At 41.9% G+C, this 26281-nt stretch overlaps 3 protein-coding genes and 4 non-coding genes across 8 annotated transcripts; 1 reads left to right on the top strand and 6 right to left on the bottom strand.

The window, feature by feature from the left end:
• Positions 1 to 233: 233 nt before the first annotated feature.
• Positions 234 to 9403, bottom strand: trnau1apb (tRNA selenocysteine 1 associated protein 1b). 2 transcript variants are annotated; one of them, XM_058061361.2, is made up of 9 exons: positions 9237 to 9403; positions 8749 to 8846; positions 6970 to 7069; positions 5130 to 5182; positions 4080 to 4208; positions 3554 to 3670; positions 3190 to 3451; positions 944 to 989; positions 234 to 813 (listed from the first exon to the last, which is right to left on the bottom strand). In XM_058061361.2, the coding sequence occupies exons 1-9, from the start codon at positions 9270 to 9272 to the stop codon at positions 677 to 679; spliced, it is 978 nt and encodes a 325-aa protein (XP_057917344.2). In that variant the 5' UTR covers positions 9273 to 9403; the 3' UTR covers positions 234 to 676. The 2 variants fall into 2 exon arrangements, with proteins under 2 accessions (XP_057917344.2, XP_078644899.1); XM_078788773.1 differs by lacking the exon at positions 9237 to 9403 and adding an exon at positions 9142 to 9192.
• Positions 9404 to 11710: 2307 nt separating this feature from the next.
• bpnt2 (3'(2'), 5'-bisphosphate nucleotidase 2) lies at positions 11711 to 18037 on the bottom strand. The gene is made up of 9 exons (XM_058061360.2): positions 17810 to 18037; positions 17475 to 17704; positions 16256 to 16328; positions 15510 to 15656; positions 14176 to 14335; positions 14006 to 14101; positions 13595 to 13756; positions 13198 to 13332; positions 11711 to 12433 (listed from the first exon to the last, which is right to left on the bottom strand). The coding sequence occupies exons 2-9, from the start codon at positions 17591 to 17593 to the stop codon at positions 12291 to 12293; spliced, it is 1035 nt and encodes a 344-aa protein (XP_057917343.2). The 5' UTR covers positions 17594 to 17704; positions 17810 to 18037; the 3' UTR covers positions 11711 to 12290.
• borcs7 (BLOC-1 related complex subunit 7) lies at positions 18034 to 20711 on the top strand. The gene is made up of 5 exons (XM_058061363.2): positions 18034 to 18375; positions 18894 to 18956; positions 19038 to 19081; positions 19172 to 19192; positions 19270 to 20711. The coding sequence occupies exons 1-5, from the start codon at positions 18244 to 18246 to the stop codon at positions 19319 to 19321; spliced, it is 312 nt and encodes a 103-aa protein (XP_057917346.2). The 5' UTR covers positions 18034 to 18243; the 3' UTR covers positions 19322 to 20711.
• On the bottom strand, positions 20405 to 20516 carry LOC131110070 (U5 spliceosomal RNA). Its single transcript, XR_009120834.2, has one exon. It is a non-coding gene; the product is annotated as a U5 spliceosomal RNA (small nuclear RNA).
• Positions 20712 to 20963: 252 nt separating the features above from the next.
• LOC131110077 (U5 spliceosomal RNA) lies at positions 20964 to 21077 on the bottom strand. The gene has a single exon (XR_009120841.2). It is a non-coding gene; the product is annotated as a U5 spliceosomal RNA (small nuclear RNA).
• Positions 21078 to 23139: 2062 nt separating this feature from the next.
• On the bottom strand, positions 23140 to 23253 carry LOC131110067 (U5 spliceosomal RNA). Its single transcript, XR_009120831.2, has one exon. It is a non-coding gene; the product is annotated as a U5 spliceosomal RNA (small nuclear RNA).
• Positions 23254 to 23917: 664 nt separating this feature from the next.
• LOC131110078 (U5 spliceosomal RNA) lies at positions 23918 to 24031 on the bottom strand. Its single transcript, XR_009120842.2, has one exon. It is a non-coding gene; the product is annotated as a U5 spliceosomal RNA (small nuclear RNA).
• Between the last annotated feature and the right edge of the window lie 2250 nt (positions 24032 to 26281).

Genomic DNA, 26281 nt, shown 5'->3' with positions numbered 1-26281 from the left:
GCAGAGTTTAGCCACTCACCTGTTAGTCCTTGGTGGTGTAATGGTACAGCTGCTGCCTGTTAAGTCACATAATATAAACATTGTACAGCTTTTGCATGAAAACGGATATCCTTCTACCTTAGGGCTACAAACAGGCAAGCGTATGAGTAATTGCTGCGTAACTGTGGATGGCAACTGCCTAATAAAAATTGTCGAGTCATTCTCCAATCATCGTTTCAACTCCAAGGCCAGGAGACTCGTACATTTCCTTTTTTAATTGATCACACACGTCTGGAAATAAGAAATATACAAAATACAAAGCCAAAACTCCAAGCGGAAGATGGTGCTGGGAACTTGGGAAATGCATCACACAAGCGGAGAACGACGGTGCTCCTTGGTACCTGCTGCCTGAAGGTTCTTGCAACTGCAGCCCTGCTAAGCCGCATTCCCTTACATCAGACACACCGCCCCATCATACAATCTAACAAGCTGGCTACAGCTAATGTCAACATGACTAACAATGTCAACAAGCCACAAACACTGTGGCTGAACATTATTTTACCAGCCATTCTGGATCTTACCAACATGGTAAACAATAAAATAAAGGTGTGACTATTTGATGATGAGTTGAATAACTTGGGTGTCGCAGAAGATTGTGGGTCATGTCTGTGGAGGAATTGAGGACGGCAAGAATGCATCACGACAGAGGGGGTATGGGAGAGTCATAGGAGTCCAGAGGTTCCCAGTGACAGTCCATCAAGGCGTCGTAGAGCTCTTCGCTGCGCTGAATAAAGTCTTTGTTCCACTGGTCCACGTTGCATTCTTGGATTGTTGCTGGAAAGACATTTCAGGTTCAGTGAAAAATGCTTTCATGACAGCCAATAATTTGACTGGACCACACATGATTGGTATCGGCATTGTCTGCACGACAGCCGGTGTCCCGGCTTTAACGTTGAAGCGTTACCTTCTGCATCCTCCTCCTCTCTGTCTCCAGTGTCTTCATGGCTCTCCTGAACAGGAAACATTTACAATATTTATGCAAATGATAAAGTCAACACAAAAGTGCAATAGGGGATTAGGGGTGCACACAAGAAAATACCTCAGCTGTTATTTAGACATACATATTCTGTGTCAAAACTTAGGCGCTAAATCCAATTTTCACTAAGTTGCATGTTTTTCATGAGTTTAATAGACCTCTGTCATGTGTATCCAAATCACATATTTTGGTCTTGAGATGATTTTAAAAAATATGAAAAAAAGTGATATGAAATTTATGCTTTCAACCAAAAGGCGCTATTTCCATTTCAGATTTCAACCAAAAGGAGCTAAATCCCTTTCTTTATTCTTTATTCTGATTGGCCCAAGTTTCCCATCTATTGATAATCTGACCAATCAGAGAGAAGAATACAATTGGCACTGCACATACAGAAAGCCAGTATCAGTGCGTATCCTGTTTTGTTTGTGTACATGAGTACATGTATGATAGTTACAGTATGTTATGCAATTCAGGAGAACACAAATTGTGATTTTACAGTATTCTGTAACATGGAAGTTTTTTTTACGCCATAAAAGGCATGTCTCTACCTTGACACCTCCAACTTTCATGAGAAACATTTTACTTGTACTAAAAAACATACAATGAGATGATTTTTGTCAGTCACCTTCATGGTGCAGTCAAATATGAGCACTGCTTTTAATAAAATTTGTATTATTGTCTGCAAATTGTTATTTTTCATGTGTCGCTCTACTGTGTGCTATAATATCTTAACATAATTTTACCAGCAACAGTGTACTAGTGGTAGGTTATAAAATTTTGTTTCTGTAATGTGTGAAGGTGAACGAGTGCATGTGTGTGTGTGTGTGTGTGTGTGTGTGTGGGTGGGGGGGGGGGTGTATTGTATGTTGAGAATGGCTTCTGTGTTGTAATTATTTTATTAGCATAGCACATTAAAGCACCTTACATTCTTTTACAACAATGCCATTGAAGAAGTTAAAGGTGACTTCAAATTTATTTCAGCCAAAAGGCGCTAAATCCGAAAAAAAAATTAATAAAAAAAAAAATCATTGATTTTCTCGAAATCAGTCAAAATGGATTTAGCGCCTTTTGGTTGCAAGCTCTTCATATCTACATCGACAAGGAAGATGGATGAAGAATATGTCAATATGATACCAATACCCGATGATGGCCAAAACATGGCACAATAACATTGTCACACTAAAATGTTTCAGATCATCAAACAAATCTATGCCGACACCCTCGTCATGCCCGCAGAGAACCTGGTGAAGTATGTGACCACCATGGTGTGTGTGGCTGTCATCCACCAGCCACTCGCCGGCTTCACTAGTAAGTGATGATGCCTCAACACCTCCAGTCCAATATCAGTATTTGTCAACGACTAGTGATTGTCCCGCCCGTTAAAACATACCTCAACGGAGATGAATTGAGATCTATCAGTGTGTAAAAGCTTATAAAGCCATTTCCAAAGCTTTGGGACTCCAGCAAACCACAGTGAGAGCCATTATCCACAAATGTTGAAAACATGGAACAGTGGTGAACCTTCCCAACCAAAATGACCCAAGAGTGCAGCCACAATTCATCAGAGAGGTCACAAGAAAACACTTTCTAGAGTTAAAGTCAGTGTTCTGGACTCCACCACAAGAAAGACACTGGGCTAAAACGCCCTGCTTGGTAGAGTTCCAAGACCAAAACCACTGAAATTAACACTAAGGTTCATTTTAATTTTGCAGAAACCCTCTGGGAAAATACTCAAAAGTTGAACTTTTTGGAAGGTGTGTGTCCCATTACACAAAGGGATGAGTCAAATATGGTGGTGGTAGTGTGATGGTCTGGGGCTGTGATAAACAGCAGCATGCATTCTGTTGAAGGAGAATGTCTGGCCATCTCTAGGTGACCTCAAAGCAACTTGGCTTGTGCAGCAGGACCACGATCCACAACACACTACAAAGTCCACCAAGACAAACGAAGACTTGGAGCAGCCTAGTCCTGCATCCTATTGAGATGCTGTGGCATGACCTACAAAAGGTGCTTCATGCTGGAAAAGCCTGAATGACAATGATTCCTCCACAGCATTGGAAGAGACTCATTGGAAGTGATCACCAACGCTAGATTACACGTGTTGCTGCTAAGAGGGGCCCTACCGCTTATTAGCTTATCACTTTTTCACTCAGGGCCATGTGGCTTTCACCAACCTGGACGCTTCCTGTCACGTCAGTAGACGTGGGCGGCATCCCCACGGGAGGGGGCGGCATCAAATGGCTGGGCGGAGGGTACCCGTAGGGCGCGTAGTTGTAGTTGTAGTTGTAGCTGCCATTGCTGTAGCCGCTGTACTGACCGTAAGCGCCCCACTGAGGGTAGTAGCCTTGCCCCCCAGCACCGTAGTAGCTGGATGGAGACGGGCTGTAATTGCTCTGGTAACTGGGAGTCTGGCTCACCCAGGTGTTTGTCTTTTGGCTGCAAAACACAGGAATAGAAAAATGGAGTTCCATGTCAAAGGTGCGCCGTCACCGCAGATGGATTGCAGTGCTGTGGGGCGGGTCATCATCCCCATCGTACCTCTTTGCCACTGCAAAACTGAGTCTGAGTGCTTTCCCGCCGAGCACCGTGCCCTGGCACTCCTCGATGGCCGCCTTCTGCTCACTTTCATCGGCAAACTTGACAAAGCCGTAGCCTCTGCAGGCAAACACATGTCAGATCTCCCGTCCGTGCCGCGGCACAGTCCATAGTAGGCATTTGATGGCAGCTTATATTGACAACAATATATATAGATGGTATTATTATGGTAGAACTGAAACTTGTGCTTTTACTTTTAACATCAGGTAGCATCACTTGAATTGTGAGTTGCTCTGGCTTAGCCTATATGGGGAAAACAATAGTTTTAGCATTAAGACAACAACACATTTCTTCAAGCTTCAAGAGAGTACAGTCCTTTGCATTGCTATCCAGTAGCTACTACACACCATAAACAAACATCACATGAGTATTTGTTGCAAGCCTTGGTGGTAAAACTATGCAAATGCTCACATTCATCCAAAGGGAGCGGCCATCTTTGCTGTTAAGATCCAACTGTGACCTGACGTACCTGGAGTAGCCATACTGGTCGGTGACTACTTTGGCTCCCTTGCAGGAGGGGAACTTCTTAAAGGCTTGGTGGAGCTGGTAGTCATCCACCTCAGAGGACAGGTCGCCCACAAAGACTGAGAACTCGGGCCTGAGGGAAGTAAAAGAGTGTTACGACACGTGGTTGGGGTGGTCTGTCTGACAACCCCACGGTTGAAAGTTCAACATTTTCCTAAGATACTGTACTTATTGTACGCTTCTGCTCAGAATTCACACGCAAATACTACTAATTTTTACTGAAACTGTTTCCTTTACATGGCTCAGGCCCAACCCGATGGTTGCTGGTTCAATCCCTGATCCATAACCTTTCAAATTCTGCCATTTCCAGTCAGCTCATTCAGGACAAGTGGGCTATCAATCAGAATCTGTTCCGTCACATCTTTCCCATCAAATATGAATGCACAAATTAAAGTTACATTGCATTGCATATGGTTGCTGGTTCGAGCCTCTGTATTTATTCTACATTTCAGAATTCGCACACAATTTCTACTGAAATTGCTTCATCAAGATGTTTTTGTAAAGCAGGGGTGCCCAATGTGTGGTGATGGGGCTGTTTTTTATTGGCCCTCTGCACTCTAAAAATGCGATTAAACAAGAAAAAAAAACTGTAAAAATTGAAAATAGAGCAGTGATTTTATATTAATAAAGACAAAATATTAGGAAAAAATAGAATTTAAATATTCATGGAAAGACGTAATATGAGACTAAATAAAGCAGCAATTTTAAGTGAGGAAAATGCTAAATATTATGTCCTTCCGAGTAAAAATGTAGAAGGACAAAGTTGAAATATATGGGGGAAAGTTTTTAAAAGTGCACAAAAAGCTCTCAGGTAAGAAAAAAAAAGTTCATACTAATAAACTGCTGTGCAACCAATAAAACTAAGCTGAGTTTGAAAATGATCATATCCTTTTAAAAAAAAAAGGTCCTATACGCTGAGTATAGTTGGCCCTCGGCACACAGAAATGCTTTTATGGTGAATTACTGCATCAACAAGATGCAGAGTTGAACTTACCCTGCCTCTGGCCGTTTCCCATAGGTGGCAAAATTTAGCTTAAACTTGCGAGGCTGCAAACAGGAAGAGAAAGCACACACTAAGCCCACCGCACACACAGCAAAGCCATGTAGTATAGCACTGATATTGCTGGGAATAAAGAGAGGCGTTATTATGCTTGTTATTTGGGTTTACGTACCTCCTCCACCCAGACCAGCCTTTAGCCCATTCCTCAGTTAGTTGCTACCAGAGACTCTATTCACCAGCTTCAAACAAAGTACACTCATGTACAAGCAGCCTCTCAGCAGCAGGTACGGGCCAGTGGACAGCGGAGCACAGTAGCTTGGCCAACGCTACTTCATTGCAGGACACTTCTGCACCACTGTTGTTGATTTCCTACTCAAGGCTCCAGGCTGGCGACTAAAATTTGAGATAATGTGAGTCAATTTGTCCTCTAGTTGTGCATGTGCGACCAGGTAAAAGTACACATCCCGTATTGAGTTGACAAGGGACACACTTTGTCCAACAGTGTGTCAATATACGACAGCTTGTCACAGGTCATATTAAATATTATTTAATTATTTTATGTCTTATTTTTTTCATATTATGTCTATTATATTGGGTAACAGGAGTGTAAAGGTGACTATAGGCGTGTTATCTTATGTCTAGAGGGCTCTAATAATGTTAAAAAGCGTATTTAAAAGAAGTTTTTTATGTCTTATTTTTTCTTATGTCTACTATATTGGGTAATAGGAGTGTAGGGGTGACTGTAGGGGTGTTATTTCATGTCTAGAGGGCTCTAATAATGTTGGAAAGTGTATTTAAGAGGTGGTAAACAGGTCTAGTCTTATTTTGTCTACTATATTAGGTAACAGGAATTAAAGATGACTGTGGGGGGGGGGGTATTTCTGTCTAGAGCAATGTTTTACAACCTTTTTATTTTTTACATTGGAAAAATCTTGTGGCACACCACTAACCAAAAATGACCTGCCACACGGACGAATATTTGCAGAATGGTTAATAAATGTTAATATTTTTTGTGATATTGGATAGTTTCTCACGGCACACCTGAAAAAGCAGTGGTTGAAAATCACTGGTGTAGAGGGCTCTAATAATGTTAAAATTTATGTTAAGGTTAAAATAATGTGATATTTATTTTCTACGCCTATCGATGCCAGCATGTCTCATTTTCGTCTCATGTCGCATCTTTGTTTACAGTTTGCCTGTTCGCTAGGTAGCGAGCCTCACCTAGCCTCTGGTCTTGGGACTCCAAATGTAACTTTTGTTTTACCAAAGTGACATCTTGTCTTCAAAAAATACAAGTAATGCGATTAGTTTGGAGCTTGTTTTTGTCCCACAGGGAAGGTACAAGTAGCTCTCACGTTGATGGTGCTAGCTGAACAATCTGAATCCTTTGAGAAGCTAGGGACAGAATCTGGGTGGTTTTAGATGACAATTGCTATTTACGTATTCTTCATGTATACGAGCAAGACAGTGAAAATGAGAGGAAATGTGAAAATGCACTTTTGCAAGTCAATTTTCGGTGTGCACTCCTAAATTTTCTGCTTATGCTAATAAAATTTCAATTTAGGGGGCAAAAAAAGTTAGCCTGGAGCCCTGTCACATACTGTAAGATATAAGATGTCATAAAGAAATAATCAATCCCAATACAGAAGGACCAGTGCTAATTGAGCTCCACTATCCACGCACATACTAGTGCTCGATAACAATAAGACTATCGCTGCAGAAAAAGGAAGGTCAGATGTATTCACAGATTAATTGGACAATATATATTATATTCAAACTAATATTGAAAGGATCCAACAGGAAAACAAATGAGCAATGATGCAAAACAACTGACCGGGTTTGATCCGGGAACCAGTTTTCCATTGAGTCTTTCAACGCAGCGATCAACACTCTCTTCGTCTGCCATCTCCACAAAGCAGTATCCTGCCGAACCACTGCAACACACGACTCTTTTACCCACAGGCGGCACACTTCTCAGCCAACACTTCACGCAGGTTCCTCCTTTACACTTATTTAATGATTTATTCATTCATGCAGAACGCTGCACATCACTGAACAATCTTCATAATTACACAAAAATAAGGCATGGGTGTCCAGAGTGCGGCCCCCATGGGGGAATGGGGGGTGGAATTTTTTATCACCTCGCGGCACATTGCAGAAAGAACATTGTTACGAAATTAAACTGAGCAAAAAGACAAAGTATGGACACCCCCGCGATAAAAGGAGCTGGCAACACTAATGTGTGTGTTATTTTTGGAGTGTTATTTTACAGCTAGATGACCCTAATCATGTTTTAAAAAATGTATTTAAAAGGTGTAAATAAGTCTTATATGTTATATTCTACTATGATGTCTACTAAATTGGCTAACAGGAATATAAAGGTGACCATAGCGGGGTTATTTTATAGCTAGGGGGCTCCAATCATATTTCAAAAGTGTATTTAGAAGGTGTAAATACATTTCCCATGTCTTATATGTTATCTATGCTACTATTATGTCTACTAAATTGAGTAATAGAAGTGTAAAGGTGACTATAGGGGTGTTACTTTATAGTTAGAGGGCTCTAATCATCTTTAAAAAGTGCATTAAGAAGGTAGTAAACAGCTTTTAGTATGTGTAAATACATTTCCAATGTTATATACTGTACTATAACATCTACTGAATTGAGTAATGGGAGTCTAAAGGTGACTCTAGGGGTGTTATTTTATAGAAAGAGGGCTCTAATCATCTTAAAAAGTGTATTTAGAAGGTGTAATTAACTTTTCCTTGTCTTATATGTTATGTATGCTACTATTATGTCTACTAAATTGGTTAATAGAAGTGTAAAGGTGACTATAGGGGTGTTACTTTATAGCTAGAGGGCTCTAATCATGTTTAAAAAGTGTATTAAGAAGGTAGTAAACAGCTTTTAGTAGGTGTAAATACATTTCCAATGTCTTATATGTTATCTACTGAACTATAACGTCTACTAAATTGACTAACAGGAGTCTAGAGGTGACTCTAGGGGTGTTATTTTATAGAAAGAGGGCTCTAATCATCTTTAAAAAGTGTATTTAGAAGGTGTAAATAACTTTTCCTTGTCTTATATGTTATGTATGCTACTATTATGTCTACTAAATTGGGTAATAGAAGTGTAAAGGTGACTATAGGGGTGTTATTTTATAGCAAGAGGGCTCTAATCGTGTTTAAAACAGTGTATTAAGAAGGTGGTAAACAGCTTTTGCATGCTGCAAGTTCAACATATTCCATTTCTAAATTAGAAATCCTTCTCAGTGGGAATTCACTTCATACAGTGGAGTCTGGGTTCGATTCATGGGTGGGTTTTCCTCTCACATTCAAAACACACACGTAAGGTTGGCGACTCCAAATTGTCAGTCGGTGTGAATGGTTGTTTGTCTATATGTGCCCTGCCATTGCCTGGCCACCAGTCCAGGGCATACCCCGCCTATCACCCAAAGACAGCTGGGGTAGGCTCCAGCACACCTGCAACCCAAATGAGGGTTATTTTAAGGGACGGACTGTGAAGAGGTTGCTTGTCTCGCCAGACCCGGTGCATGTCTCTACAATCCGTTCATCCAAGGAGTTACAAAGTGCAAAGGAAAGACGCCTCCTACCCTGTGATCCTGTGAGTGATGATTTTGACTCCAAACGGCGACTCTCCCATAGCACCGAAGGCTTGCTTAATGAAGTTTTCATCCATGTATGGGTCCAGCTAAACAGACGCAAACACTGAATCAATCATAACGACAAATATGCAACAACAGTAATAAATGATAAACACCATTCTGAAGTGGAATCGCAAATACACTGCATTTGACTACGTAAATATTAGATGATTTCTGATGGAGTGGTGAGTCTTCTTAAAGGCATTGAGCGGCACGCAAATAGTTAGCTGATTTATGACGGCAACGAGTACACCAACAGCCATACGGGCAAACTATCTTCTCTGTGTACAATTACTCTTACAGTCTCAAACACAATGCACGCTTAAAGCAACATAACGTTACCATGCATGATGGTACAATGCTAAATTCAGACATCATCTTCTTTAGCTCGCTAGCTTTAAAAATGAAGCTAACAAGTGTAAGGGCTTCCGGCATACATCACCCATCCACAGACTTGTTTGTCTGTTAAACATCTTGCTATCGGGAATCGGAGTGCAGAAATATTCGATAAGGTCTGGTGGCGGTGGTGGAAAAACAAAAAATTTTGTGAGAAAAGTTATTTCAATGTTGACGCGGAACCAACGGACTCGTGTTTTTGTTGTCCGGTTTGGGGACGGGGTTGCACTTCCGGTATTTTTGTGTGGCACGAATGCGATACTGCCTCCTAAAGGAATTGTGGCAAAGTGACACGATTGGTTGTATCACACCTTTCAACAAGTTTTTATCCGACATTTGTGTTCGATAATTTTTCTATCGAATCCAACTTATTTAACACTGGAATTAAGATACTTAGGGATGTATGGGAGGCCGTTTAGGGCAAAACACATCGAAAATCTGTACACACACTTATAATGTACTCACACACGCTGATTTTTGGCACGTATGCCCCGAAACAGGGCAAAACACGTAAAATAAATAAATAAATTAATTAATTAATACAATAAATAAATCTGTACACACAAACACAATTCACACATACACACACTGATAATGGGTACACACGCATGTTAAAAGCCGTGTACACACACAGCACATACACACAAATAAACATGCACACACATATGTAATATTCACACGTATGAGGACTGTAAGACAGTGGTAAGATGTGCTGTAGGTGTGACAGAAGAGTTGAAGGTGGAGGTGGGCCTGCATCAGGGATCAGCTCTGAGCCCCTTCTTGTTTGCTATGGTGATGGACAGGCTGACAGATGAGGTTAGACAAGAATCTCCATGGACTATGATGTTTGCAAATGACATTGGGATTTGAGGAGATGCTAGAAGAGTGGAGGTTTGCCCTGGAAAGGAGAGGAATGAAGATTAGCCTCACCAAGACGGAGTGTGTGAATGAGAGGGACCCAAGTGGAAGAGTGAGGTTACAGGGAGAAGAGATACTGAAGGTGGAGAACAAGTCGGAACAATGGAGATTGTGAAAAGGAGATGAAGAAGCGTGTGCAGGCAGGATGGAACGGGAGGAGGAAAGTGTCAGGCGTGGTGTATGATAGAAGAGTTTCAGCTAAAATGAAAGGAAAGGTAAACCAAACTGTGGTGAGATCAGCCATGTTGTTTGGTCTAGAGACAGTACCACTGAGGAAAAGACAGGAAGCAGAAATGGAGGTAGCAGAGATGAGGATGCTGAGGTTCTTTGGGTTAGGAGCAGTGGCAATTCTGGCTGGAACTGCCGCCCCCACCCCCTATGAAACATGAAACATTGACACAGGAAGCAGAACTGGAGGTAGCAGAGATGAGGATGCTGAGGTTCTCATTGGGGGCCGCGCGGCGGTCTAGTGGTTAGCGAACAGAGCTCACAACTAGGAGACAAAGGTTCAATCCCACCCTTGGCCATCTCTGTGTGGAGTTTGCATGTTCTTCCTGTGCATGCGTGGTCCGGTTTCCTCCCCCATTCCAAAAACATGCTAGGTTAATTGGCCACTCCAAATTGTTCATAGGTATGAATGTGAGTGTGAATGGTTGTTTGTCTATATGTGCCCTGGGATTGGCTGGCCACCAGTCCAGGGTGTACCCCGCCTCTCACCCCAAGACAGCTGGGATAGGCTCCAGCACCCCCGCGACCCTGAATGAATGAATGAATGAAAAAAAGGTTCTCATTGGGAGTGACCAGGATGGATAGGATCAGGAAGGAGTACATCAGAGGGACATTACATGTTTAGAGACCTTGGAGATAAAGTCAGTTATCGGCCAGACTGAGATGGTTGGCATATGTCCAGAGGAGAGAGAGTGAATATAGAATGCTGCCAGGTAGGAGGAGTAGAGGAAGACCAGAGGAGGTTTACAGATGTAGTGAAGGAGGACACGAGGGGAGACGGATGCAGAAGACATGGTTGGATGGAGATTGATTTGCTGTAGCGACTCCTGAAGGGAAAAGCAAAATGAAGAACAAAGCACAATATGTTTTTCTTAACTTGTATTTATGAAATTTACAGCATCACAGTCCATATTACTAAAATTTGATTTAATTAATAGCTTGCTTTCAATTGAGACAACAAAAGATGGATTCACCCAGCCATTCTCCTGTATATAAATATTTACGCACAAAGAAAAAAAACCATGAGCCTCTTGATGGAACAAATGGCACTATTGTCCTAGTTGACTTATCACTTGAAAGACTCCAATAGCAGATTATATTTACATGCCAACATCACATCCTTATGGAGGTATCTGGTAGTTGGCTCGAGTCCTCCATCAAGTCCACATGAGTCCAGTATGTGCACTCCTCCTCCTCGTGTGTGCGCCATGCATTGTACCATTGTACCAGCACTGAATTCCGCTGAAGCTGAATGTAGGAGACAACAGTGTCTTCAGACTATCTTTGAAGGGATAAGGGGCGGCGTGTGGTGGAACAGATTGCCCAAACAAAGAACCGTAGGGTTGCTGACTTGGTTTTTGTTTGTTTGTTTGTTTAACTGAGTGCGACTGCTAAATAACCCACCATGAGGCCAAAGAAAGTTGCAAGTCCTGACAAAGAGAAAGACTGGTACAAAGATGTCGTCATCATGGTTGTTCCCGCCAGAATTGTTAATATTTCTGGGAACGGATTCATCAGGTTTAAATTATTTGTTATGGAAGAAAAACACTTTGGTTTTTGTACTTTTCGTTTTTTCGACAGAACAAAGAATAACCGGATAAAATAAAATGCATCACTTTAAATCTTGCGTGTTTGGTTTATTTATTAATGACTTGGTTTATGTTTCTGAACCGTTCCACCTTGCATGTAACATTTTACCAGGCGGCACCTGTACTGTGTATTCAAGTAGGCCGATGTGGTTCCCAGTGGCAGCCATGTTGGCTTTGCTGTCCTGCCCGGCCGCCCGTGGTGATGACGATAAATTGCGTGATTGACAACGGGCTTGTCTTCTCTTCATTGTGAGGTCCTGTTATAATGTCGAATCCACCACTCTGGGGAAAAAACAAGCTCGGAGACGACGTACCAAAGTATCCCAGTTACAGTAGCAGCCATTTTTGGTGTCAGGTCTTTCACTGCTGGTCAGGATCCCAGTTTGGCAGCTTCTCCAGTATGGCCTTGTGATCCACACCCACGCTGGCCACCAGTCCTCCTTTGGTGAGAGGCGTCCCGCTGTAGTCAATGTCTTCTCCCTTCAGAGATGTCATGTGTCCCCCTGCAACCAAGATTATATGTAAGTGTGTGGCACGTACGACTGGTGTGTACGGTGAAAAGCTAGGAAATAAATTACTGCTTGGATGTTCTATGATCTCTTTTTATGATCATTAGAAGTCATAAGATGGTAGTTATTTATGCATATATATTCATTTCTCATCTCTGTGTGGAGTTTTCATGTTCTCCCCGTGCATGCGTGGGTTTTCTCCGGGTACTCCGGTTGCCTCCCACATTCCAAAAACATGCTAGGTTAATTGGCGACTCCAAATTGTCCATAGGTATGAATGTGAGTGTGAATGGTTGTTTGTCTATATGTGCCCTGTGATTGGCTGGCCACCAGTCCAGGGTGTACCCCGCCTCTTGTCCAAAGACAGCTGGGATAGGCTCCAGCACCCCCCACGACCCTTGTGAGAATAATTGGTAGAAAATGAATTAATATTAATTTCTAATATGATCATCAATATTTCGAATGCAGCGGTGCCTCGGTTCACGTCACGTCCGTTCCAGAAGGTCGGGCTCAAACCAAAAGCAAAGAAAAGAATGTAAATCCACTGAATCCACCCAAAAATGTTAACACAAAACCCATTTTGTTGACAGTAATTATAGTTTTACAAGCAGAATACGATGCAAAAGTACTGACAAATGGACTACTGAACATTTAACACCACTTCAGCTAGTTTTGTTGGAATCCCCCCCCCCCACACACACACACACAAAAACAGAGGTACCGATGTATTATAAATGAATATTAAAATAATCAATTACCCAGTGCGGTCAGGAGTGCTGCACCAGCGCAGATGTCCCATTTTTTAATGAAAGTGATGTGAATGTAAACGTCGGCTTGGTCTATGGCCTCTCGATCACCTGGTGGCATTTGCAGGAGAGACAGGACCTTGTACCCTGGGGGGGGGGAGATGATCAGCTGATTTCTTCACAAAACAGGATGTACAGTGTACCCTCATTTATAACCTCATAGGCATGCTTGGAAGGCGGTGAGAGGTGCATCTATTGGTGCATTAGCATCGTCTTGTATGCGGCAGTTACATTGTGTGTTCCTCATGTGTTATTGTTGCTTGTGTCGTGACTAAGGGAGGTGTTTGTTTCCATGACAATTGATGACTGCCACCGCCACACAGGTAGAATCCAAGACAAAGCCACTCACCGGCTCCTCCTGCATGTATGATGGCTGTTGTGTTTCCAAACGCATCCTGGATATAGCTCCTGACTTTCCCCGAGTGGGAACGGGACACAATGACTTTAGGGGGGCTGACGCTGTAGGCCGAGCGGGCGGACATATTGGATCCCTGGTGCACCAGCGCCCACGCTGAGAGAAAGGATAGACATAAACAGGGATGTCGAGAATGCATTTCCACACTATTTTCGCCGCGTGGAAGCTAGCTATGACTGGAAGTGTGTTTTAGCTTCTTTTGTTTCCATCAATTTCATTTTTCTCAGTGAATATCAGTGATACTATTTTCATGTTATTATCATGAATAAGTCACTTTCTTGACACTGTACTGTATATTTGGAGGGCGGTGGAGGGGGTGTGGGAGTGTGAGGTGTCGTCACTTACCAGTGAAGCCGGTGAATGGCTGGTGGATGACGCCAATCACTGGTTTCCCGTCCACAGCCACACACACCATGGTGGTCACATACTTCACCAGGTTCTCTGCAGGCCATGATGAGGGTGTGAATTACGTTCAATTAAATGTCAATAAAACATCAACATCATGAAATGTCCACCTGTGTATTCCTGCGTGGCATCTAAAGGATCGATCCACACAGTGACACTCTCAGCGGGAACTTCCTTGCCTCCTTCCATCTTGTCGAGGATCTCCGCTGGAATGACCTGACTCCAGACTGCGGCCTGATCCACCAAGTTGTCATGTTCCTCACTGATTACCTGGTGGGGGTGGGGGGAGCAAAAAGACAAAGTATGGACACCCCCGCGATCAAAGGAGCTGGCAACACTAATGTGTGTGTTTGTATGTGTTATTTTATAGCTAGATGGCCCTAATCATGTTTTTAAAAGTGTATTTAAAATATGTAAATAAGTCTTATATGTTATATTCTTCTATGATGTCTACTAAATTGGCTAACAGGAGTATAGAGGTGACTATAAGGGGTGTTATTTTATAGCTAGGGGGCTCCAATCATATTTAAAAAGTGCATTTAGAAGGTGTAAACACATTTCCCATGTCTTATATGTTATCTATGCTACTATTATGTCTACTAAATTGGTTAATAGAAGTGTAAAGGTGACTATAGGGGTGTTACTTTATAGCTAGAGGGCTCTAATCATGTTTAAAAAGTGTATTAAGAAGGTAGTAAACAGCTTTTAGTAGGTGTAAATACATTTCCAATGTCTTATATGTTATATACTGTACTATAACGTCTACTAAATTGGGTAATAGGAGTCTAAAGGTGACTTTAGGGGTGCTATTTTATAGCTAGGGGGGCTCTAATCATCTTTAAAAAGTGTATTTAGAAGGTGTAAATAACTTTTCCTTGTCTTATATGTTATGTATGCTACTATTATGTCTACTATTAAGTGTAAAGGTGACTATAGGGGTGTTATTTTATAGCTAGAGGGCTCTAATCATGTTTAAAACAGTGTATTAAGAAGGTGGTAAACAGCTTTTGTATGCTGCAAGTTCAACATATTCCATTTCTAAATTAAGAATCCTACTCGGTGGGAATTCATTTCGTACAGTGGAGTCTGGGTTCGATTCATGGGTGGGTTTTCCCCTCACATTCAAAACACACGCATGTTAGGTTGGCGACTCCAAATTGTCCGTAGGTGTGAATGGTTGTTTGTCCATATGTGCCCTGTGATTGGCTGGCCACCAGTCCAGAGTCCAGACAGCTGGGGTAGGCTCCAGCACGCCCGCGACCCTCGTGAGGATAAGCGGTAGAAAATGAATGAATGAATATTACCAGTTTATTCTTGCTAGAGGAGTACTCTTCCTCTTAATATGAGGGCGGATGAATGAATGTATGGAGGGATTTGGCGACCCCTCCATCCTGGCACATTGTACGTACCCACATTTTACTAATCCAAACAACGGTGCACTTACCGTGACTTCAGGGAAGGTGTTCCTGAGAAGGTTGTACATCTTTCGGTGCGACAGCAGGTCACCCAGCGTCAGAAGCTCGTTTGCCCCCTCCTTTGTCTTGCCCTTGGACTTCTCCTTCAAAATGTTTTCGTCACGCACCTTCTTCACCTATGAAGATGGGTCACGTCAATGCATCGAGTAGAGACTGGAAAAGTTTCACAGCACCTTGAGGTGCAACTAGCCTTCGTCCCGACAGCCAACGCTAGCTGGGGCGTTACGGCGACAATGTGAATGTAAACAGACAATGAATGTCAAAAACAGCAATTCCTGAACCGTATAGCCGAGTGAAAGAAGCCACCAAGGCTAATGTGGCTCAAACATGTTTGCGATACCTGAGGGGACAGCAACCAACGGCTCCAGAGCCGCATGTGGCCCTTCAGCCTCTTTGTTGTGGGTCAAATTGCACGAATATCGACGATAATATGTAGCGCAATTATCAACCACTAACATTTGTTATTGTGACAGGCCGATGCAGGAACAATGTGATTGTGACTGGGCTCCCCATTACAGGTTTGCAGGTTTTATGCCATGGCATCTGGCAATCAATGGGACATGGACGTTAATATCCATTCTAATATCTGGTAGGAATAACCATTACACTATCATCATCATCATCAATAGGTTCACCAATTAAAAAAAAAGCATTATGTCGTAATTCATGCTTGTGTGAGTGACTGGAATTTTTAGGGGGAAATATTTTTCCACACCTCTTTGCCTCCAAGAACCGCAGCCTCCACCGATGCAGCCAGAAGTTCTCTCAGATCCACGTTCTTCTTCCTTCTGCACAAACAAACCAACATGTACTGTCAGCCAATGATTACAATTTATTTTGCAAAGCAATAACTACATGGAAAAGGATGTGACTTTGATATTTTCTATTCTGTGTTCCCTCCTTTATCACTAAAATAGCACACAGTAAGTGAAATCCGCCAAGTAGCCATACATGTTTTAAGGGTGTCAAACCCCTCACTTTACACTCTCAACACTTTTTTCACATTTCTCTCATTAAAACACTCTCAAAGCTCAAACCTGAACAACACATGTTTCACTCCTTGTAGCGTTTTCTTATCCCTGTTAAAACATACTGCCGCAGTCATCAGTCGCTGCAATTTTCCTGCTCCTTCGAGTAACAAACCTAAGGCTTGTTTATTCCATAATGGCGCCCAACAGCCGCATAACTTAAACCTTCCTTCAGTCCAACTTTTTGGCCGATGGTTAGCATGTCTCTCTGCCTTTTAGGTGTAGAACGTTTCATCCACATTGAAAAAAAATCATAGAAAACTTGCAAAGATACAGAGCTCGGGATCACACCGTAAGGCAAGCAATTAGCTAGCGATGAAAAAACAGGAGACACGGCACTGCAGGTCGGTATTAAGGGGAATTGATTGACAATGCGTGGGTTCTCCTGTAGCCAATAAGGACGCAGAACACAATGTGCCTTCATACACTGAAGTAAACGCAGTAAAACTACACTTAAAAAATCTGCGAAAGAGTGAGGCCATGAAAGGTGAGTAGATAAAAATTACCACTTTTTGTCATTACCTTTTTTTCTCGTCACTGGAAAGATTCAAATTTTTGTATTTAGGTTATCTTGTTTAATTACAGTTTTAGGAATTGCCCTGGGCCAATTAAAGTAAATAAAACAAAACAAACAGAACCAACATCCTGGAAGAGGCACACCCATCAGGATGGTTTGCTGATTTGTCATCGGAGGCTGGATGATATAGACACATGAAGTTCCTTGTAGTACACCAAAGTGTGTATTGTGTACTTGGAATGGCTGGAATGGGGAGCATGAATTCCTCATCACAACATACACTACAACGTCCAGTCATTAAAACCCACTAGTGGAAAATGGGTTTTAAGTTGACATCACACCAGTCGTCCGTCAATTGCTACATGTAGTGGATTGCAAATGTAGAGTACCTGAAAGCAGCCAGTCTGCTGGAGATGACCTCGGCGTAAAGGTGGTACAAAATGCCCACTCCGACAAGGCAGAACACGGCCACGCCGAGCGGTGACAGGCGGATGCCCATGGGAGCCATGGTCGAAAAAACACTCGGATGTCACTTGTCACTTGGCGACGGCAGCAATAAGACCAGAAGGAATGCGGTTCGCAGTGCCACCGACGTGGCTGCTATCGGCGACGTCAGCACCTTCAAGGATCCAAATACAAACGGATGCAGCACCGCAGTCCAATATAAAGACAGGCTCTTCACCCATTCAAATGTACGGTAGTTTAACGCTGAATTGGAACTTACAGATCTGTCTTAGCGCCCAAACGTGTCTTCGGTTACATTTCCTTTCATGTCACATTTCTCTGGCTCCGACGCTCGAAGACGCAGGCCATTTTTTCCCCGCAAATGTCGAATATAGACCAGGACAAGCCTGCCTCTGTTCCCACAGGTCTCTTCTCGACCAACTAGTACAGGTCACCAGTCGCGTACATCTCTTCCGGGTTGCTTCTTCTGACGTAATCACTGTGGGACAATTATTTTTTATTTAGGACACTCACACAACTCCGTATAAATCGCCTTCCGGAAACATTTAAAAATTTAATACAAAATATGACGTTATAATGTAGAAATTGAAAATGAATAAGATAAAAGCTCTTGGTCTTGCTATTTGTGCGACAGACGCGCTCCGGACTGTTTTGTCCCCATTCGCGTTCCGTTGTTAGCCGGCGGAAAGTAAAATGGCGTCAGCTGAATCCCAGGCTCGGTTCGGTCAGTCCGTTAAAGGATTATTATCCGATAAAGTGGGTTCCTGCAGCGCAGATGTGATTGCACTGACGCGGCAGGTGCTCAAAATGTCCCGCAGCCAAGAGGTAAAACGATGTGTTGTTTGCGTTGGCTCAACATCAAATGTAACCAGAAGTACTAACTAATGGCTTTGGGTCCTTCCACTATATTTATCATATTTATAACACTCCGTGGGTATTTAATGTTATAGTAAGGTCATCGAGTGTTAGCTTGTACGACTGGTAGTTTGATTTTGTTAATGCTAGCCCGTGCTTAAGCGGGACCTATCATGCTAATTTTGCGGCCATTTGTATTGAGTTGTGGACTCCTATAGAGCAGCTACTCACGATAACCCGCACAGAAAACTTTCTAGATCGTCTAGAATCTAGAACCCCCCTATGAAGAAGACGCGTGAACAAACCTGTGAACGTTTGACAGTCAACACCTGAATGACTTGGATAAGGCTTGTGAGAATGCAATGTGGTCACATGACAACAAAACCGGAGCTCTTTGGAATCAAGTGGACCGGAAGTGTTTGTAGGCAGAACATATAAAGGTGATGAACATTCAAACTCTGCGTAATATTAGCTATGATTTCTTTCAGCTTCTAGGCCAAGCAGCCAGAAATATGGTCATTCAAGAGGATGCCATCTTGCATTCAGAAGATGTAAGTGCGACAACACATTTCATATTCTTCATATTTCTATCACCTTCCGGCTGAAATAAATCAGCATCACCTGCCTTTCAGAGCCTGAGAAAAATGTCCATAATAACGACACATTTACAATACCAGTAAGTCTTTTGCAACAAAATAACACATTTGACTTCAAACATTCAAACAACAAGTTTGCTGATTTCCCTTCTCGTTTGAATCCCACTCAGACAAGAGGCCATCCAGAAGAAGTAAGTATGTGTTTAGTAGAAAGATGTTGCATCACTGTCTCACCTGTCAGCCATAACACACACTGATTGTCCTCCAGTGTGGAGCATTCGAAAAACCTGCAGGATCAGCTGAGACATCTTCTCAAGTGACCACCCAACAAGTTTCTCTACCTACCCTACGGGCTTTGGCCATCGATTGTAGCCAGGAGGCGAGGTTTTTGGTTTTGTGTGCATAGTCGTATAAAAATACAATGACTGAAAAAGCAGCATGTATATATGTGTATATATATTTTTAGGGCTGTCAAAGTTAACGCATTAATGACGCATTAACAGAAGTGTCCTTTAACAGCGGCCATTTTTTGGACACGCGATTAATGTGCGCTCCTCCTGTTTGACCCTCGGCCCACACTGGGTGAACACCTCTGTCTTTCACCCAAAGACGTGACAAGGAGCATTTGGTTTATTGATAACATGGGACTTTTTGCTGTTAGCTGCTGGGGGGACAACTCATTGTTATGAGCGGCGATGATGAAAACATACTTTGGTTGTAAACTTTCCAATATCTACTCCAGTTTTCTGATGTGGTTCTAGAAGTGTAATGTGTAATTAATGCCAGTATGTATTGTCACTTAGAACATTGTGGTATAATGTGGTGGGAGTATAAAAGAACCGAGAAAGGGGGTAAAAAATATTCCAGAGCTTCCTTCTGGTTTTTTGTTTTTCTCACATGGACGTGGTTTGATAGAAAAAAGAAAAATAGTCTGCATTCTGACGTTATCAAAAGTCTTAATTTGAGTATATGTCCTTTAAACAAGATGAGTCATCATTTATAAATAACAGCAGCAAGATGTTAAATTAAGTGTTTTCATATGAGTCATATGACATACGACTCAAAACAAGAAGTTTTCAAGTCCCTTTGACTTAACATTTTCAAGCTCTATTGTCGATGAAAGGTTCTTAATGTCTCACTGAAAATGACTTTTGTCTTATAGCAAAGGGGGTCATTATGCTCATTTTCGGCCCTTTGTATTGAGTTGTGGACTCCTATAGAGCAGCTACGCACAATAACTTGCACAGTAGTGTTCAAGATCTTCCAGAAGGTCTATGCTGGTCCACCAGCAAAACCAGCATAATTTCCATACTGGTCTCTGCTGTTTTTTCATCAAAGACGTTACCTTGTGAATGCATAATAGACACGGGCTTTCAGGATAGATTGCTTTGAACAAAATAGGAAGCCCCGCTTTCACTGGGCATCAAAAAATTGAATAAGTCTCTTACTGTTCCTCCCCACGGAAATCTTTAGTAAAAGGCGAAAGATTTATACGATCTGAAGAGAAACAAGAGTGTACTGTGGAAATGCCGGCACCGTGGTCACCCCATTCCGACACCTACGAGTGTTAGTGATGGTGCAGACCAAAGTATGTCACTTGATTTAAGAAGCAGCAGACAATGCAGGCGTTGAGTGAGCTGACTTGTTAAACAGCGCCCTCTTTTGGATCTACAATGCAGCACACGACACCATTCCGTTTTGAATAGTAAAATAGTTTCCTGTTATTAATCATCTTTCACTGTTTTGTAAATAAACAGTGTACCCCCTCATATTTGCAATTTCATTTCTCGGCTTTTAAATATTTGTTTGACTAGTAGCATTTAAATAGTACTTTATCTAAGCGGCAGCGCGTTGAAATGTATGAGTTGCGAAACTACGCCCACTATGAGCTAGATAGTGTGCCTATATTAAAATTGTCACGCTGTGTCAGAGATTTGATGCATTGTTTTTAACACAATAGAAAGCCCCGCTTTCGCAGGGCATCAAAAAATTGAATAAAACTCTTGCTGTTCCTCCCCACGGAAATCTTTAGTAAAAGGCGAAAGATTTATACGATCTGAAGAGAAACAAGAGTGTACTGAGGAAATGCCGGCGCCGTGGTCACCCCATTCCGACACCTACAAATGTGACTGACGGTGCGAAGTCTACGTCTTATTCACTCCAGTGATTACCATGTAGTATTACTACTGTATAGCAACACAATCACTTCCCATCTAAATTCATTCCATGCAAACATACAGGCATGTAATAAGTGATATTTTCTACAACGCAAGGAATTCTGGGAGGACAGCAGGATTTCCGGGTATGCTACAAACACACTAGCTGGTTAGCTATTTGACGAGAACACATCTGTCCGTCAATATGATAGTTGGATTCAACTAAATAAGTACAATATTAATTTAATTTAGAAGAACAGTTAGTTCCAGTTTAGCTAACGCTTTAGTGATAGTGGAGTGCTACCGGAAGTACCTCTGCTAGTTGGTGATCGAACTCGGAGCTTCAACATAAAACCACTATTACCTTCTTCATGTTGTAAACGTTGTTGAAAAAGTTATGTTCTCGCACATATTTCCGAAAATATAAAATGTTAATCAACATCTGAAAAACAGCACACGTATTAATTCAATATTTAAAGGAGACTGATTGAACCTTGATGCTTAGGGACTTTTATTTTCGCGACGATGACAACAACATTTCCGTGTTTGCTACAAGCACGCTCGCTGATTGGCTCGCTCATCTGTAGCGCCCATGTGCGGGTTTAGCAGATTTCTTTTTAACTAGAACACGCATACAACATACAGTATATACATATACACAAAAACAAACGTGGCATGAACGTCAAATAACATTCCAAAAAGGAAATGTCCAAATAGGCTGTGACATAAACAATAAAGCAAGTCCAATGAAATGATTCACACATAAATAACCAATAACAGCAAAGTAAATGAACAATGTGTGAGTGTGGTGTGAATGGTTGTTTCTCTATATGTGCCCTGTGATTGGCTGGTGCCCATTCAGTACCCTGCCACTCGCTCAAACACAGCTGGGATAGGCTCGAGCACGCCTGTGACCCTCGTGAGGATAAACAGTAGAAAATGAATGAATAATGTACAACATCCCATAGTACTTTACCGTGCATACACCCATAGAGCAAGTGTTCAGTCTCAATTTTGCCATCACAAAAGCAACAAACATTATCATTAATGCCGAAACTATTTCCTATAAGAGTCTACCTTGTTATGAAAGTTCTTAAACAATGAAACTATCCCAGCGGATTTGTTGGTCCTGTGGCAGTAAAGTATTTTCCCATCGCACTGATTTGACCAAAATGTTCCATCTGCCTCAACAGACTCTGTTTCCTAAAATGGGGACCTACGGTTTCCTTTGTGTTGAGTTGTGGACTCCTATAACGCAGCTACACACCATAACCTTCTTTCTACATCTTCCAGAATCTGCACCTATCTCAGCTGGATTTCCTTGAATTTCCAAAACGCTCTATTTTAATTTATTCCACCCACTCCGCTGTGATTGATCACACTCCCAAGCGCTCCTGGGGACTTCCAGACTACTGCCAAGCTAGCCGTGTGTAAAAAGACTCAGTCGACCCACTGATTGTGGTGGAAAAGGCTGTTAGCAACTCCAGACATGGGTGAGCTTGTCATTTGCATGCATGCTGGTAAGGCTGGCTCCCTGTGTGCACACTCTATAATGCTACACAGACAAGTGCTTATTTACACTAAATAGACACACCTAGGACACTGATCAATTCAATGGTTACTCCCAGTTTCCTCTTATGACTCTTCAACATGACCAAGTAATGTTGGAAAGGCATCCGGCTTCAGCAACGGTTTGGCGGATAATCCAGATTTACCTGTGTTCGCATGTTTCTCTCTTGCCTGTCAGGAATCTGACACTCCAAACACTTCTGCCTGATGTTTTCCTCTAGGCAGGTGTGGTGTCCTTTAAAGAACAAAAGAGAGCCCATCTAACTATCCTTCTGTATTTTACAATATAATAATTTGTGTGACAATGTAGATACACAGTAAATAGTCACCTTGGCGGGATCTATGTGATTACGAACTTCTGACATCATGCCAAGTGGTTTGAATTTCATAAATTATTATTCAACAGAAGAGAAAGCCCCGTTGACACAGGACATCGAAAAATTGAATAAAACTCTTGCTGTTCCTCCCCACGGAAATCTTTAGTAAAAGGCGAAAGATTTATACGATCTGAAGAGAAACAAGAGTGTACTGTGGAAATGCCTGCGCCGTGGTCACCCCATCCCGACACCTACAAGTGTTAGTGACGGTGCAGACCAAACTATGTCACTTGATTTAAGAAGCACCACACAATGCAGGCGTTGAGCGAGCTGACTTGTTAAACAGCGCCCTCTGTTGGATCTACAATGCAGCACACGACACCATTCCGTTTTGGATAGTAAAATAGTTAGTTTCTTGTTATTAGCCATCTTTCACTGTATTGTAAATAAACAGTGTACCCCCTCATATTCGCAATTTCATTTCTCGGCTTTAAAATATTTATTTGACAAGTAGCATTTAAATAGTACTGTGTAGTGCTACGTTACCGGTACATTCACACCGGAACGATCGGTAGGGGGTGTTTCCCACCCGGAGGGGTGGGGGCGAGGGAGAGGGGGTTTCTCTTCCTGTTGTGGTTGCAAGGTGTGCGGTTATGTCTCACGTAGAGAGGAGTGTGAGTTAATGTTTGCGAGAAGAATAAAGGTTTCTTCCAAGTTCGACACCCAGCCTCAGACTCCAGTTCTTCGGCGCTTCAACTAACTATAATAGAAACTATTATAGTTATACGCCCTCTGTGGACTATATGGTGTGGCAACATTCACATTGGTCAGGTTAGTCAGACTTATGAGAGTCATTGTTTTTAACACGAGAGAAAGCCCCACTTTCGCAGGGCATCAAAGAATTGAATAAAACTCTTGCTGTTCCTCCCCACGGAAATCTTTAGTAAAAGGCGAAAGATTTATACGATCTGAAGAGAAACAAGAGTGTACTGTGGAAATGCCGGCGCCGTGGTCACCCCATTCCGACACCTACAAGTGTTAGTGATGGTGCAAAGTCTAAATCTTATTCACTCCAGTGATTAGCATGTAGTATTACTACTGTATAGCAACATAATCACTTCCCATCTAAATTTATTCCATACAAGCATACAGGCATGTAATAAGTGATATTTTCGACGACGCAATGGATTATGGGAGGACAGGATTTCTGGGTATGCTACAAACACACTAGCTGGTTAGCTCTTTGACGATAACACATCTGTCCGTCAATATGATAGTTGGATTCAACTAAATAAGTACAGTATAAATTTAATTTAGAAGAACGGGTAGTGTCCAGTTTACTTAACGCTTTAGTGGCCCTCCACTATCACTGCCGGAAGTCCCTCTGCTAGTTGGTGATCGAACTCTGAGCTTCAACATAAAACCACGATCACTTCCATGTCGTAAATGTTGTTAAAATTTGTGAGAATAGCAACATTTTAAAGAAAAGATAAAAAAAATATGACACGGATTAATTTCTTTAAGAGCCTGGTTGAAACTTGAGAATTTTAGACTTTTATTTTGTATAGCTCCTGTATATGTGAGTATGTGAGCAATGTGAGTTTGGATTATTCTGAAATATTATTGAGCCTCATGAGTTGTCCCAGCCAACCTGGACTGGTTGCCAACCAACCGCAGGGCAACTTATTTTAAAATCTAAGATAGATTCATTGTAAATATTCCACAGTGACGTCACTATTTTGAATTACCATTTGAACAGGTACATCCATTTTCTATGCAGGGTACACCCTGGACTGGTCGACTTGAACACGTATAAACATTAAAAAAACAAAGCAGGCTACAATGAACTTTCATACACAACTGAACAAAACTACTCCGACTGACTCTAATTCGCTGCTGCAGCAGGAGGAATTCATGTGTTACGGTGTTTTCACTGGCGTACTCACGTGAAAGCAGCGTGCACAACGTGGCGTGATTTGCATATGTAACCCATGTAACCTGGGTTCCCATCGTTCATGTTAAAGAGCCGTTCAAAAGAACCGGCTGTTTGTGAACGTCAGGGGTCTATGCATGTTGAGCACAATAACACCACGACCTACTCTGTGTCTGTCCGTTTCAACGACTGTACCTGTGAATGACAATTAATGACTTCATTGAGCTCTGACAACAGGGGTGCCCAAAGCATGCTTTGGAAGCCATTGGTGGGCTTTTATTGGTTCATCAAGAACCAAAGTTTAGCCTCACATTGAATAAAGATACTGATGCAAAAATGACAAATGTACGATTACGATATGCACTTGAATTCCTGAACACAAAAGGCATCTTTTGATATTCAAATTCTATTTTTCAGTATTATTTAGGCAACGAGGCTGCACGGCGAACGATTGGTTAGCACGCAGACCTCACAGCTAGGAGACCTGAGTTCAATCCCACCCTCGGCCATCTTTGTGTAGAGTTTGCGTGTTCTCCACATGCATGCGTGGGTTTTCTCCGGGTACTCCGGTTTGCTCCCACATTCCAAAAACATGCTAGGTTAATTGGCCACTCCAAATTGTCCATAGGTATGAATGTGAGTGTGAATGGTTGTTTGTCTATATGTGCCCTGTGATTGGCTGGCCATCAGTCCAGGGTGTACCCCGCATTTCGCCTTAGCAGCTGGGATAGGCTCCAGCACCCCCCGCGACCCTCGTGAGGATAAGCCAGGGGTGGGCAAACTACGGCCCAGGGGCCACATCCGGCCCGCCAAGTGTTTGAATACGGCCCGCCCAATCTTTCCAAAGTATTTCATTTAAACTCAACCTACAACCTGGCATCATGGCCTGAGCCAACCTTTTGATGGTTTTATCAATTTCGTTTTTTGACATGGTCTGTTGTTTACAAAGTGCTCCTGAAAAAAGGGACACAAGCACATAATAATAATAATAATAATAATTATTATTATTAATTATTAGAACCATTATGATTATTATAATTATTATAATAATGCTAAGTATTATATTAATTATATATAATATTATTGTTATATTTGCATATTTTAATAAGAATGTAATAATTTTTATTTTAATTTTATTGTAATTATATTTTATTATTTTTAAAATATTTAAATATAAATATAAAATAATAAATAGCAGATTGCATGACAATTTTACAGATACAATAATACCAGGTGGACTGTTACGTGTAAAATATATAGTCTGCCCCCCCGTACATTTTGTCATATCAATGCGGCCCGCGAGTC

This window comes from Doryrhamphus excisus, linkage group LG2 (genome assembly GCF_037039965.1).
Source record: "Doryrhamphus excisus strain RoL-2023G ecotype Guam linkage group LG2, RoL_Dexc_Guam_v1.1, whole genome shotgun sequence".
NCBI lineage: Eukaryota > Metazoa > Chordata > Actinopteri > Syngnathiformes > Syngnathidae > Doryrhamphus > Doryrhamphus excisus.
This window is presented reverse-complemented; position numbering and strand designations above follow the sequence as displayed.